This window comes from Pelophylax lessonae (genome assembly GCF_965119305.1).
Source record: "Pelophylax lessonae genome assembly, chromosome: 5".
Lineage (NCBI taxonomy): Eukaryota > Metazoa > Chordata > Amphibia > Anura > Ranidae > Pelophylax > Pelophylax lessonae.
In genome coordinates, this window is record NC_138772.1 from 77146986 (window position 1) to 77163269 (window position 16284).

General features: G+C 45.2%; 1 protein-coding gene across 1 annotated transcript in view; it reads right to left on the reverse strand.

Annotated features, from left to right (window-relative positions):
• PRTFDC1 (phosphoribosyl transferase domain containing 1) overlaps positions 1-16284 on the reverse strand; it is a 78686-nt gene that overhangs the window by 41125 nt on the left and 21277 nt on the right. Inside the window, exons 6-8 of the mRNA XM_082258123.1 lie at positions 15609-15626; positions 7582-7664; positions 1795-1838 (exon numbers count right to left, since the gene is read on the reverse strand). Coding sequence (XP_082114249.1) covers positions 1795-1838; positions 7582-7664; positions 15609-15626 — 145 coding nt within the window. The remainder of the gene's footprint in view (positions 1-1794; positions 1839-7581; positions 7665-15608; positions 15627-16284) is intronic.

Genomic DNA, 16284 nt, shown 5'->3' on the forward strand with positions numbered 1-16284 from the left:
GAGTTAGCAGTACCCACAGCAGTACCAGCCAGCAGTACCCACAGCAGTATCAGCCTGAGCCAGCAGTACCATCCAGCAGTACTCACAGCACAGTAACAAGCCATCAGTACCAGCCTGAGCCAGCTGTACCCACCAGCAGTACCAGCCAGCTATACCCTCCTGCAGTACCTGCCAGCAGTTCTTTTCAAAACTTACCACCACAAAAAGTCAACTGCGCTCCAGGCTGACCGACGCAAACCTGGAAAACCTGTTGCGAGTAGCAACATCATGAATACCAGCTACACATCATCACACACCTCACCAAAGAGAAGCAGTTGCAGCCATCACATTAGAGGTGAGTTAATTAAATGTTTGACCAAATATAACAGGCTAATTTTTAAGGTTATAATTTTGTACGGCCCCCGAATGGTTTTATAAATACCCAAATGGCCCTTGGCAGAAAAAAGTTCCCCACACCTGCTTTAGACTATCATTTTTGAGTATGTGGTCTGTGTAACTAGAAGCATGTCAGGGGCGTGTCTGCTGTCTTGGGGGCCCCATGCGTTCAGGGACAAATGCCCGGTACACAGTGTCTTCTGCATTCCAGGCATTCATACCTGAACCTGGAGGGTTCCTAAAACGTGGGTACCACTCAGCACAGCTGTCAGCTCTGTTCAGTTGCAGCCTGACATTAGCTTTGATGCAGGCAGCACCACTGAATGCTGAACCTGTTCCTCCTGGGCACATCAAAACAGAGAGGGATACACTGCAGCTAGAAAGCCTCGGCCCACTGGGCCTTAATTAGAGATGCATCAAAATTTTGGCGGACGAAAATGGTGTCTTCGGCATTTTTCTGATAGAGAAAAAGGTTGCGATATTTGCGCCGAAAACACGTGATTTTCCCACGACTTTACTGTGCTTATGGCGTGTTTTTTATAGGTCATGTGACTCAAAAGCCACATCAAAAACATAACATGGGTGTGTTATTGATGCGTTCTTGCTGTGTTTTCAATGCATTTCAATGTGGTGGTGCGTTTTTTTTTTTACTTTTTTAACACCACAACCGAAGCGCAACAGACCAATGTGAAGATCTAGATTAATAAAGGGGTGCATTTTTCTTGAGATTTTTTTGTGCTAAAAGTGCCAATAATGGCCGACAATAAATTCATATAATTAAAAAGTCGAATACAATACAATTATAAATAAAAATATAGATATTTTTTGAAATACTTCCACTTGGTGCACCTCTAGCCTTATTGTGAATCTAACCTCAAGAAAATTAAAAATTAATAGATTTCAGCCCACCAGTCTTTAGATGTAGTGGCTTAATTTCTTTTTTGTTATAGGCTTTTATTTTCACCTGGTGATCCTGCCAGTAACACATTTCTTGTCCTAGGGTGACCACAACCCCTTACCATTTCTATGGAGGAGCAGCGTTGTTAGCTTAGTAGGTGGTGTGTTAGAAGGTTCTTCTTCACATGAGAATATCACATGAGAATATATAAGAACATAATAGGAGGGTGTTCTGTGGTCTGAACACTATTTGAAATTAAATTGCAGAAAGCACAGAAAAGCACCGGATTTCTGGAGGATCAGCTGGTATTTTCCACATTTATTAAAAGGGAGAAAATAGTGGTTGGATATTACATACACTTTTAAAGATTCTGGGGGATAGTACCTTTGACCTGCCAGTAATTTTTCTACCTCTGATCAGGTAATAGTTCTAATGCACCCTGATAACCATGTTTAATCATGAACATCTAGGAGGAATGCAGCAACAGACAGCATAAAGGAACAGCACACTTTGTGACTCACAGTCTGGTCTGTATTTGTTATCACTGGATCTCTTCACCAGCAAGCTGGAAGAAGAAAAGAAAGGAGTATAAGGAAAGAGAGACAATGCAAAAATGTACAGAGCAAACTATCAATTTGGTATGTGTGTAGATATCAAGGTAGAATACTTATTTGTAGAGCCGACTTTCCACTTTACAGCATATCACAGGTATTTTCTACAGTACTTCTAAATATAGCCCATTCCTTTTTGAACATTATGTTAGTTGGAATATAAAAGATAGAAAACTCCACAGAATTCAAGCATTCATGCCATCAGCCCTCCTCGCTATAAGGGAATTGTTGTTGGTAGAAAATTTTACATGCAAAAAATAAAAAATAAAAAAATGAAACAATTGGATTATAATGTAATCTAAAATTAAATTAGGAGTTAAGCAAATTTCCGATTTACCCAACGCTGACATAACCCCAAATATTTAACCTAAGCCAACCTATTCTTAAAACTAAACTTAACCTCTAAATCTCAAACGTCAAGATGTAAACTTATTTAATGCCTAAACCCATTACTAAAGTCGAACCCAAGTCTAAATCTAACCCTTAACCAACATAACACCGATAACACCAAATTTAACACACCTGCTCCCCATTCACACCTGAGACCCTGTAACACTAACGAGTCACATGACACAGGGGAGGGAAAATGGCCAATTGGGCTCAATTTAGACATTTTACCTTGGGGGTGTACTCACTTTTGTTGCCAGCGGTTTACACATTAATGGCTGTATGTTGAGTTATTTTGAGGGGACAGCAAATTTACACTGTTAGGCTCCGTTCACATTAGGTCGCTCCGACTTAGGGGGTGACCTGTGAAGTTGCGTGGAAGTCAATGCAAGTCGCCTCCAGGTCGCCCCGAAGTAGTACCGGACCCTTTTTCTAAGTCGGAGCGACTTGTGTCGCTCCTATTAGAACGGCTCCTGTACTACACAGTGGGAGCGGGAGGACCGCGACTTGTCAGGCTGACAAGTCGGATCAATGTGAATGGACACTTATACAAGCTGTACACTCACTACTTTACATTGTAGCAAAATGTAATTTCTTCTGTGTTGTCACATGAAAAGATATAATGAAATATTTACAAAAATGTGAGGGGTGTACTCACTTTTGTGAGATTGTGTGTGTGTGTATATATTATATATATATATATATATATATATATATATATATATATATATATATATATATATATATATATACAGTATATATTACAGACCAAAAGTTTGGACACACCTTCTCATTCAAAGAGTTTTCTTTATTTTCATCACTATGAAAATTGTAGTCACACTTCAAGAGGTAGTCACCTGAAATGGTCTTCCAACAGTCTTGAAGGAGTTCCCAGAGATGCTTAGCACTTGTTGGCCCTTTTGCCTTCACTCTGCGGTCCAGCTCACCCCAAACCATCTCGATTGGGTTCAGGTCCGGTGACTGTGGAGGCCAGGTCATCTGGCGCAGCACCCCATCACTCTCCTTCTTGGTCAAATAGCCCTTACACAGCCCAAAGGTGTGTTTAGGGTCATTGTCCTGTTGAAAAATAAATGATGGTCCAACTAAACGCAAACTGGATGGAATAGCATGCCGCTGCAGGATGCTGTGGTAGCCATGCTGGTTCAGTATGCCTTCAATTTTGAATAAATCCCCAACAGTGTCACCAGCAAAGCACCCCCACACCATCACACCTCCTCCTCCATGCTTCACGGTGGGAACCTTCACCTTTTCTGCGTCGCACAAAGACACGGTGGTTGGAACCAAAGATCTCAAATTTGGACTCATCAGACCAAAGCACTGATTTCCACTGGTCTAATGTCCATTCCTTGTGTTCTTTAGCCCAAACAAGTCTCTTCTGCTTGTTGCCTTTCTTTAGCAGTGTTTTCCTAGCAGATATTCTACCATGAAGGCCTGATTCACACAGTCTCCTCTTAACAGTTGTTCTAGAGATGTGTCTGCTGCTAGAACTCCGTGTGCCATTGACCTGGTCTCTAATCTGAGCTGATGTTAACCTGCGATTTCTGAGGCTGGTGACTCGGATGAACTTATCCTCCCCAGCAGAGGTGACTCTTGGTCTTCCTTTCCTGGGGCGGTCCGCATGTCAGCCAGTTTCTTTGTAGCGCTTGATGGTTTTTGTGACTGCACTTGGGGACACTTTCAAAGTTTTCCCAATTTTTCAGACTGACTGACCTTCATTTCTTAAAGTAATGATGGCCACTCGTTTTCCTGTACTTAGCTGCTTTTTTTCTTGCCATAATACAAATTCTAACAGTCTATTCAGTAGGACTATCAGCTGTGTATCCACCTGACTTCTGCACAACACCACTGATGGTCCCAACCCCATTTATAAGGCAAGAAATCACACTTATTAAACCTGACAGGGCACACCTGTGAGGTGAAAACCATTTCAGGTGACTACCTCTTGAAGTGTGACTCTACAATTTTCATAGTCATGAAAATAAAAAAAACTCTTTGAATGAGAAGGTGTGTCCAAACTTTTGGTCTGCCCCGAAGTAGTACCGGACCCTTTTTCTAAGTCGGAGCGACTTGTGTCGCTCCTATTAGAACGGCTCCTGTACTACACAGTGGGAGCGGGAGGACCGCGACTTGTCAGGCTGACAAGTCGGATCAATGTGAATGGACACTTATACAAGCTGTACACTCACTACTTTACATTGTAGCAAAATGTAATTTCTTCTGTGTTGTCACATGAAAAGATATAATGAAATATTTACAAAAATGTGAGGGGTGTACTCACTTTTGTGAGATTGTGTGTGTGTGTATATATTATATATATATATATATATATATATATATATATATATATATATATATATATATATATATATATATATATATATATATATATATATATACACACACATACACACACACACACACACACACATACATACACACAGTATATTTATCCAGGGTTTTTTTCACAGAGAATAGGTGAGGGGAACTCAACCACTCTACTCCCATCCCTCTGAACCGCATTGGAAAGTGGGTGTGGCCAAATGGCCAAACAGTGGGAGGATTCTAAAGGGGCAAGAAATAGCAGGAGTGCATTATGTGCAGAGTTCAAGGATGCGCTATTCACAGAGTGCAGTTCAGGAGTGTGCTCTGTACCGAGTGCAGGGTTCAGGGGTGCGCTATGTAAAGAGTGCAGTCTCAGGGGTGCCCTATGCACAGAGTTCACAGGTTGGCTACGTACAGAGTGCAGAGTTTAGGGGTGTGCTGTGTACAGACTGCAGGGTAAGGAGTGCACTACATACAGAGTGCAGGATTTAGGGGTGTGCTATACGCAGAGGGCAGGGCTCAGCTCTTTTTCACAGGAGTCTACATCTCACTTGTACTCCTCTATCGCTCTGACCTCTGCACTACCCTCCCCCATCCTCCACCACAGCACACATCGCCTTCATCATCTCTCCTTCCTCGTCCCCAAATGCTTCCTTGCATCTAACCCACACAGCAGTGTAGGCGGCTCCACCTCTCTCTCTCTCACTTGCAGGGATATTATTGGTTGGCATCTGTGCACCCGAGAACAGATGAGGATCACAGTGCAGTTTACAATGGGATTCCCACACTGCACCAGCATCTGCATCCCCCCCCCTCCTCCCCCCCCCCCCCGTAAGTGCAGGGCAGGCAAGGATCTGTGAGAGCCACCAAGAGAAAAGTGGTCCTTTCAAACCCAAAAAGCTTCTGTGTATACAGGTGACAGTGGTGAGCAGGGAGCGCAGGGTGAGAAACGAAGGTGGTTGGACAGAGTTCCAGCAGAAAAAAAAGCCCTGGGTGTGAGGGCCACATGAAATAGTCTGGCGGGCCGGATTCATCTCGAGGGCCTTGTGTTTGACACGTGGGGTTTACAACTACTTTAACCAACCTAGACCCTTTAACAAATTCTTTAACCAACCCAACCTTTACCCTAAACCAGTGGTCCTCAACCCTGGCCTACAGGGCCCACTAAAAGGCCAGATTTTCAAGATAACTGAAATACATCCCAGGTGATATAATTTGCTGCTTAGTGATTGCAATACTCTAGTCTGCATCTCCCCAAGGTAATACCTAAAATCTGGCCTGTTAGTGGGCCCTGTAGGCCAGGGTTGAGGACCACTGCCCTAAACTAACCCAATCCCTTAACATAATCCCTGACCCAACCCAACCTCTTAAAGCGAATTTCAGGCAAGCATGGCTAATTTTATTTTATAAACACTCCAATTTGTTTGTACGTCAGCAGGTCTCTAAGCTCCTCTAAGAGCTCCTGATCTGTACAGTGGGGAGTCACACATCCAGCTCCCTACTGCGTTGGTAGAGGTGTGTATAAGCAACACCAGTTCTGATGTTATATCTCCCCAGTTCCCATTCGGCTGTGCAATTTACAAAGTACAGCACAATGGACATTTGTGCTGTGCATTGTGAATGGCACAGCAGAGTGAAGGAGGAAGTTGAGACACAACTGGTGTTGATCATACACACCATTCTAATGTAGAAAGGAGCTGGAAGGTGGTGGTACACTTTGGGATTTGAAGCCTCAGGTTAATATACTTCCTGTCACCATACTGCACCACTCAAGTTTGGACTTTCCTTGCTTGGACTGACATTTTTATCCTTTAATTTATAGGTTTCATTTATGTTAATCACTTTCATTTTCTTAATGTGGCAATGTAGACTTACCTTTTGTACACATTTTAGCTTATTGTTTTTTCCAGGAGCTATTTGGATTTCCCTTTGTGCACAATGCATCACTTATTATAAATTTGTAAACCTGGTTTTAGAGGTTGTTACATAGTTACATGGTCAAGGTTAATAAGGTTGAAAAAAAGACACCAGTCCATCCAGTTCAGCATGTGGTGTGTGCGTGCGCTCTTGTGTTAATGTCAAGAGTACATTGTGTATCCCTGTATATTGTGATCGTTAAGGTGTCCATCTAATAGTTTTTTTTTAACTATTGACGCTCCCTGCTGATACCACTGCTTGTGGAAGAGAATTACACATCCCTACCGCTCTGATAGTGAAGCATCCTCTATGCAGTTTAAGGTTAAACTGCTTCTCCTCCAATTTCAGTGAATGGCTGCGTGTCTTTTTAAATTCCCTTTCACTGTTTTTTTTCTATGCTGGGGTCACCAGTACGGTATTTGTACATCACTATTACCCTTCTCAAGCGTCTCCTCTCCAGAGAGAATAAGTTCCATGCTTGTAGTCTTTCCCAATAGCTGAGATTTTCTAGTCTCTTTATTAGCTTAGTTGCTCTTCTCAGGACTCTGTCCAGTTCCAGCACATCCCTCCTGAGGACCGCTGCCCAGAACTGGGCAGCACACTCAAGATGCGGCTGGACCAGAGTCTTGTAGAGTGGTAGAATTTTTGTTTTATCTCTGGAGTGAATCCCCTTTTTAAATGCATGCCAATATTCTGTTGGCTTTGCTTGCAGCAGCTTGGCATTGTGTGCTATTACTGAGCCTGTCATCTACTAGGACCCACAGGTCCTTTTCCATCTTAGATTCCCTCAGCGGTTCTCCCCCTAGCGAGTAACTTGTGTTTGTATTTTTAGCAGCCAAATACATTACTTTACATTTTTCAACTTCAAACCTCATTTGTCATGTAGTTGCCCAACCCATTATTTTTTTTTTTAGGTCTTCTTGTACTTTTTTTTGTCTATTTTTGTTCTTATTTTTAGACGTACAAGGTGCAATATATACACTTAACGGATCATGCCAACGATTTTACAATAGGGGGCAAAAACAAATTTCACATTTTATCACTACCCACCTTGCTACCTTCACCATTTTTGGACTGTATGCCTCTAAATGACTAAGAAGAACCTTCATTGTCCTTCCAGTTCCTATAACATCCTGAATAAAAGAGAAACATAACAGAGAGAGAAAAAAGGATCTTAGTAAGAATGTACAGGATCTAGCATTCATTTTAACCTTCATCTGTAACCAGAGCATGATGAAATCTGATTGGAGACCATAGGTCACCATACTTTATATACATGTAGTCAAATCCAAAATATGACAAACACAGCAAACATCTGGACTGTACGGAGAAAACATATACACTTGCCACATGCACTGACTAATTCAGCCTTCATCTGAGGTTAGTTTTAATGGATGCCAGTTACTTGTTGGAGTTCTTTATGTTACCTATTACCTATGCGACCTATTGACACACTGGCTAAAATGTTTTTCTCTTTCCAAAAGTGGATCTTTTTTTTGCCTCCACTAATATGGTTCCTTCTCCCCCCTTTCAAACATATTGACAAAAAAATAAATACATAAATTAGGGGGTGGGGTACCTTTTTAAGTAGAACTGGCCTAGGCTAGAATGAAGTTTAAAAGAGAAGTTCGCCTTCTTAAAAAAAATAAACACACATCTTTTTGCAAAAAAAAAAAAAAAAAAAATGGGATTTTTGACTTACCGTAAAATCAATTTCTCTGATGTTCATTGACGGACACAGCTGTTGATCTTCTTAACCATTGGGATATACTGCCACCTACAGGAGTAGGACACTAGGTGGAAAAAAAAAGTCTGGCTACACCTATGGGCAGTCCCAGGGGGTATACTCCCTCTCTCTGCTATAGTTTTGTTACAAGCAGTGTCATAAGAATTACAACTCCACCGAGGAGTTGGTGCTGTGTCCGTCAATGAACATTAGAGAAATGGATTTTACGGTAAGTCAAAAATCCCATTTTCTCTTTCATTCATTGAGAAACACAGCTCTAGATCTTCTTAAACACTGGGACATCCCAAAGCAGTGTTAAACATGAGGGATGGGAACAGCGAAAAATAAATTCCCAAGGCTAAACTATAGCCAACCAGGTAAACAGGAGCTCAACCAAAACAACTGGAGCCCAACTGAAAAGAATAATACACCCTCAAAGAGGATCAGTTCCTCTAAACAGCAGCCTGCAAAACTTTGCAGCCAAAGGAAGCATCCACAGTTGCCAACACATCCACCTTCTAGAACTTTGTGAAAGTGTGCACCGACAACCAGGTTGCCGCCTTGCAAACCTGCGTTACTGACACCTGATGTCGAATGGCCCAGGAGGCACTGACGCCGATTAGAATGCGCCTTGACAGGGAAAGAAGGAACCTGACCCTGATGGAATAGGCCTGAACCCCCATCTGTCTGATCAATCTGGAAATGGTCACAGAGGAAGCGAACAACCATTTCTGAGGCCCATTCGTGAGCACAAATAGGGAGTCTGATTTCCTAAAAGACTCGGTAGCCGCCAGGTACACCCTCATCACCCAGACCACATCCAAAGCATGCAAAGCAATTTTCTTTGGATATTTTGGCCTGGGACACAGGGAAGGCAACACAAGGTTTTCATTCAAATGAAAATCAGAGACAAACTTTGGAAGGAATGACGGACAGAGGCGAAGAACCACCTTATCTCTGTGAACCACCAAGTAAGGTTAACGACAGGATAACGCCGCCAATTACGAAACTCCGTGCACAGAGATGATAGCCACCTGAAAGGCCACCTTCTGGGACAGCGTAAGCAAGGGAATCTCCCAAAGATTTTCAAAGGGAGGCTTCTGGAGGACAGAGCACCAGATATAGGTCCCAAGGCGGTAATGGAGACCACATTAGAGGAGGAGCCAAGTGCCGAACTCCCTGAAGAAAAGACCAAACCTGGGAGTGTGTGGCCAAGGGCCGTTGAAAGAAGACCGCTAAGGCGGACACCTAGCCCTTGATAGTACTCATGGCCAATTTCTGTTCAACCCCCCATTAAAAAGGAAGGTCAAGATCTGAGCCGCCGAAAAAGAACGAAGATGAACCGCAAGAGACTCACACCACGGAATGTACGTCTTCCACGTACGATGGCAGATCTTCCTAGAAGTAGATTTCCTAGCTTTTAACAGCTTTGGAATCACAGACTCAGACAAACATCTATCCATCAGCACCTGGCATTCAACAGCCAAGCCGTAAAAGCCAGTGACTGTAAAGCAGGATGGAAGATTGGTCCTTGGGACAGCAGATCCTCCCAAGGAACATCGGCGACCAGCCACACCAGATCGGCGTACCCAGCTTAGCGAGGCCAGCCTGAAGCCACTAAGATGACCGGAATTCCTTCTGCCTCGATCCTGCTTAGAAGTCTTGCCAGAAGTTTGAGAGGAGGAAAGGCGTAAATCAGATGATACTGACACCACGGGGCCACCAGGGTGTCTGTGGTATCCGCCAGAAGATCCCTGACCAAGCCACAAACCTCTGCACCTTTCTGTTGGCCTGGGACCCCAACAGATCCACCTCGGGAATGCCCCACCGGAGACACAACTGATGAAACACCTCCGGATGAATGGCCTACTCCCCTTGGTCCAACGCCTGCCAACTGAGGCAATGCCAGTTTTCCACCCCGGGAATGTATACAGTGGAGAGGGCTGAAATTAACCGTTTGGCCCACCTTAGAATGCCGGCTACCTCCAGAGCCGCCAGGACACTTCTTGTGCTTCCCTGGTGATTGACATTAGCCACAGCCGTGGCATTGTTTTATTGAATGCGCACTGGACATCCCTGAAGACGATCTGTCCAATGTTCCAGGCATAGTCCGATCGCTCGGAGTTTCAAGACATTGATCGGTAGTCTTGACTTATCCAGTATACAGATCCCCTGAGCAGAACTTTTAGCGAGGATGCCTCCACAGCCGGACAAGCTGGCATCCATTGTGACCACTGTCCAATACAAGGGGAGGAAGGATTTGCCCAGCCGAAGAGCCAGAGAACTAAGCCACCATATCCGGGAGTCTTTCATTCTACGGCTCAGCCGGATCAGATTGTCCCGAGACTGCAGAGTCTTGTCCCATTTGGCCAGAATCTCCCTTTGCAGGGACCTCGTATGTAACTGTGCAAATGGAACCGCCTCCAAAGTAGACACCATCAGGCCCATCACCCGCATGCAAGTCCAGAGGGATGACCATCTGCTGGACAGCAGTAGACGAAGAGCAGCCTGCAGTTTCTGGAGTTTGTCCAGAGGAAGGAGCACTCTGGCTAAAGCCAAGTCCAGAGTCAGACCAAGATATTTCAGCTTTGTGGACAGAACCAGAGCAGACTTCTGAAAATTCAGAATCCAGTCTAACTCCCTCAGCGTTCATATGGTGATTTCCAGGTTTTCCACCAGAGCAGTAGGAGGTCGTCCAAGTAGCCCAGTACCGCGATCACCCATTGGCGTAACAATGCTAGCACTGGGGCTAACACTTTTGTGAAGACCAGAGGAGCAGAGGCGAGCCCAAAGGGTAACGCCACAAACTGATAATGCTCCTCTCCCATGGCAAAGCGGAGGAAGCGCTGGTGACCGCCACATATTGGAATGTGAAGGTCAGCATCCTTGATGGCGATAGAGGCAAGAAAATACCCCTGATGCAGGGATGCCACCGCCGTGCGAATATACTCCATTATGAACTTCTGCACCCACACAAAGCAGTTCAGCGCCTTGAGGTCCCGGATTGGACACACCTTGCCTTCCTACATGGGAACTGTAAACAGGTTTGGGTAAAAACCCTGAAAATGTTCCGATGTCGGAATCAGGACAATCACTCCTTGAAGTAACAGGTCTCGCCGCAAACTAATCCTGTAAGCGATCCGGGGACAGGCACAAGTTGAAAGGAAAGAACCTTGCCCAGGGTAAGAGCGAAACTTGATTTTGTAGCCGGGCCATATAAGTTTGTGGACCCACTTGTCTTGTACCAGGGAAGTCGACAGGTCTGGAAAACAGCGAAAATGTCCCCCCACCCCGATAAGGGTGAGGGTGCACCTTCATGCTGAAGGAGCCTTGTCTGCGGGTCTGGATAAGCCCGTTCTCGACTTGCCAGACCAAGATCGCTTGGATCCACCAGAGGAGGCCCTGAACGGCTTTGATCCCTTGTCAGTCGCCTCTAAGGGACGAAAAAACGTCTTATGAGCCGAGAGGGATGTCCCATGTCTACGACAAGGGTCCTTGCCCTTAGTAGCCTACAAAAGAAAGGTACTCTTCCCCCGTGAGACCTTTAATGATGTTATCCAGGGTAGCTCCATACAGTTGATCTCCCTAAAAAGGAAGATTAGTCAAGGCCTTCTTAGAAGTCTGGTCCGTAGACCAGCATTTCAGCCAAAAAATATGCCAAAGGACCACTGCTGAAACAGAGAGCCTAGCGACTAGGGGAGCCGCATCCAAAGAGGCATCACAGATAAACTGCAGCCCCTGAATCAACTGGTCCACCAGCTCAGCAAAGGCAGGGGGGAACTGCTTCCCCTCCTTTACAGTGTAAAAGCTTAGCCCACTCGGTCAGAATTTGCTACACCAGTGCAATGGTAAATACCGGCCTCAGTGCTGAACCAGCCAGGGTGTACATATTCTGGGCCACAGCCTCCGCCTTCCTGTCAGACGGGTCCTTAAAGGCAGAGTACTCTTCAACTGCAATCATGCTTGCTTTATTCAATCTGGAGACTGGAGGGTCCACCACCGGTGGAACAGCCCACTTTTTAAGAAGGAACTGCTCATACGGGTACCGCATAGCAAATCGCTTAGGGACCACAAGGGGATGTTTTGGTCGTTTCCACTCTTTAGCGACAATTTTGTTAAAATAGGTGAGGAAAGGAAACACCTTTGCCTCTCTGGATAGCTTGTGAGTGCCAAAGGTGACCGACGCCTCCGTTGCAGCTTCAGCTGTGTCCTTCATTTTTAAGGTCTCACGCACAGTTTCAATCAGTGCATCCACCAGCGTCTTCTCGTGCGCAGTTGCAGAAGTGAAGAAATCATCCTCACTATCTCAGAACTCAGGGTCTGTGGTCACAGACCCAGCAGAGCGTCCCATGTCTGTGGCAGCCAAATCAGATTCAGGATCTGAGGAGACAGATGAGGCAGGGGAAGGCAGGGGGTGCTTTTTGCTAGCCCGTTGTCCAAAAACCACCTCCACCCGGGACACAAAGGACTCCAAGACCGCCGTCAGTGCATCGATGGATGGTTGGTACCCGGAGGGACCTGCAGCCTCTGAGAAGGGATCAGGTGGGGAAATGTGCTCCAAAGACTCCATGAGTCAATAGGGGGACCCCACAAGAAAAAGGTGTAAAAATACTGCTAAGGGACACCCCCACCGCTCCCGCAGCACCACTCGGTCGCCAGTAACAGAGCACCTAATTGATCCTCAGCAGAGAGGGAGAGGACCCCACCAGATTAACCACCCAGCAGAAACCAGCACTTGCAGCCACCAGGATAATCTGCATTCCACGTGCGGCGATCATGAAGTGAAAAGATCCAGGTGTCAGCACCAGGGGATGGGGAGGGGTTCCCACCGCCACAAAAAAACACACCCACAGGGCTCCACTGTCATGGCCGCCGCCATTTTAAATGGAAAACCACCACAAAATGGCTGCCGGACACACCACCACACATGACCACCCTGCATGGAGCACACAGGCTACAGCAAAATGACAGCCCCTTACGGCACCACAAGGCACGCAGGGGGGATCCCTTGGCCTCAAAAAAAATGGGACAGGCAGGAAGGGATGGCTCCTGGCAGAAGCCCCCACCAGGTACAGTCCCCCCCCCCCCACAGCTGATCGCCCTGTCGCCAGGGGCATACCCCCATCGCCAACACAGCACCCTGCCCCCACCCCAGGCGGTGGACCAGGCCAACCCACTACCCCAGTGTCAGTAAAGGGGGGGCGATTGGCCCACAGGGACCACCAGAACGATGAGGAGGGTGCCTAATGGGAAGGAGGAAGGAGGGGAACTCAGGGGTCCAACCGTCCCACGGAGGGGCCCACTTCCACCCCAAAGCCCTCCGGGGGAGAGGGGGGGGACAGTCTCTTACTATCCTAGGAACCACTGCTCCAGACAGAACCACCTCCTAATCAAAATGGGGGGAAGCTGCCGGCCAGGAGGAATGCTGCGACTCGGGCAGAGACCCGGTCATATGCGACATCGCAAGGTGTTTAACTCACAGGACAGCCCCCGTTTAGTGGGGCTATGTCACAGCCGACCTAGCACGGAGCTGAGGTCTGCATGCGTTCGCTGGCCAGACTAGGGTGACCACTGGACCTAGATTATCTAGCCCATTGCCCAGTCCGGCAGTTGACTGCAGATCCCACAGGAAAAAAACCAGGAGAAAAAAATTCTACCTAAAAAGAAAAAATTGCCAGGACCAGAGATCCCAGCAAGGAACTAGGTCCTTACTCCTGACTAGGCAGACAGAAAAACCTATAGCAGAGAGAGGGAGTATACCCCCTGGGACTGCCCATGGGTGCAGCCAGAATTCTTTTCTGCCTAGTGTCCTACTCCTGTAGTGGGCAGTATAACCCAATGGTTAAGAAGATCAAGAGCTTTGTCCGTCAATGAACAAAAGAGAAATTTGCATTTATTATTATTTTTACTTGGAAACTGTAAAGAATTGCACCTGCGATTAGCAGATCGCGGGTGCCATGCAGGACTCCTGCAGACTTGTCAGGCAGATACACACTGACAGGAAGAGACAATGAACTACCAGAGCACTCAACTGCACCATGGTAGCTCATTGAGAACTACAAGCCGACAGCCGCAAAGACTATTTCCCCATTCACAGAATTCTATGAATGAATGACGCGGCTAGGCAGGCAGAGTAGTGACAGCGAGCACCTGGATCTTCTCCCCCTGCTCGCTGTCTTTGTCGCTGTCTGTCAATGTCTCACCGTAAAAAAGGGTGGAACATGTAACATGTTCCCAAAGGTGAACTTATCCTGCAAGGTAAAAAATGCCCTGGCTTTAGAAGCACTTTAAAGAGGTTGTAAACTCTGAAAAAAAAACAAAGAAGAAGAAGGGGGGACCCTGTAAGATAAAAGCATAATAAGCTAGTATGCATCGCATACTAGCTCATTATGTAATACTTACCTTAGAACGAAGCTGTTACAGTGGCGCCTGCACACCGCTGACATTTTCCCCAAAGTTTCTTCCAGGTTCGCGGGCTCTGGCGCCATGAATGGCCGGAGTCACGATGACGTCACTCCCGTGCATGAGCTGTGGCTGTTCCTTTAGAGCACATGTGCCAGTGATGTCTCTGACTGCATGTCTTGTAAATATCTCCTAAACAGTACATGTTTAGGAGATATTTTCACTACCTATAGGTAAATGTCTGCAGAGGAAGTTTATTTCCTCTTTAATTTGCAGTTGGTCTTACATTTGTGGCTATAGAAGCCATCACTTTTCTGAATAGGCTTTCCAAATTTAGAGTTTGGGCTTTCGGGCGCTCCGTATGTCCGTATTTCATCCAATTTTTTTGTGGATGAAAAACAGACATAATGCATGTCAATGGGATTGCGGATGTCAGCGGGTGTCAGCCGACATCCGATTTTCATCCTTTCAGTTCTGTTACGTTTTTTGGAACGGAACAGAACCCTATTTTTCCTCCGTTTAAAAAAACGGAACGGATGCAAAATCGGATGTTAGCGGTGTCATCCGCTGACATCCGCAATGCCCATAGACATACATTATGTCCGTATATCATCCGCAAACGGATGGGATGATATGCAGACATACGGAGCGGATGACACAAGTGTCATCCGTGTCCGTGAAAAAAAAAAGTGCCGCAGCGGAATAAAAAAAATCGGAACGGCCACGTGAAAGAGCCCTTCATCAGCGTAGGCAAAATCATTTGGCTGCATTTTAAAGAAAAAAAAAAACAGCAGCAACTGAAAAATTTTACAATTGATGTATAATGTGACACATCAGGAATTTTACGCAGTTTCAGAAGTATATAACATGAGCCTGACCTGCTCTCCCATCCTCCCAATTAGAAAAAAAAAAAAAGTATAAAGGACAATGACAGATTGACTGCACTTACCTCAACAATAAGTACATTCTAAAAAAAGAAAAAAAATACTTTACTTCCAGAACAATAGATTTATATTTTATACATAAAACATTTTTTGTCATATATGACAGCACTGTAGTATCATGTATGCATGTATGTATGTATGTATGTATGTATGTATGTATGTATGTATGTATGTATGTAGCTACAAGTTTAGAACATAATTTTTCCTAAAGTGGAACACCATCCCAAATGATATTTTTCTTAGTCTTACATAGACTAGGGAATGGTTAGACAGTTGGTCAGGTATCATATGCATATTGGGAATGATTTACCTTATTTCCTATTCCATCAACTCTGGTCAGAAAGGAAACAAGAGAAGTCGCTTCAATAAGGATAGAAAAATAAAAACTTTTCTTTTTTTTCTTTTTTTTTTTTTTTTAGGTAGGGAGAAGTGATATAGCCTGTGTTCATTCTGTGCCCTTGATTTTCAGACCCCCTTACTTTCCATTCTAATGACCATGGTTCAGCTGAAACCGCTGCTTGGGATGTTTGATTAGTATACTCACTTGTCCACTTGGATTATGGTAATTTGGAAAAACAACCCAAAAAGTCAAGAACAGGGTAACCCCACAACGCTTGCTATTACACTCGCAAAGGTCAGCCTATACTTTCCATTTCCAATGTTCACAGGAATGACTGCTGT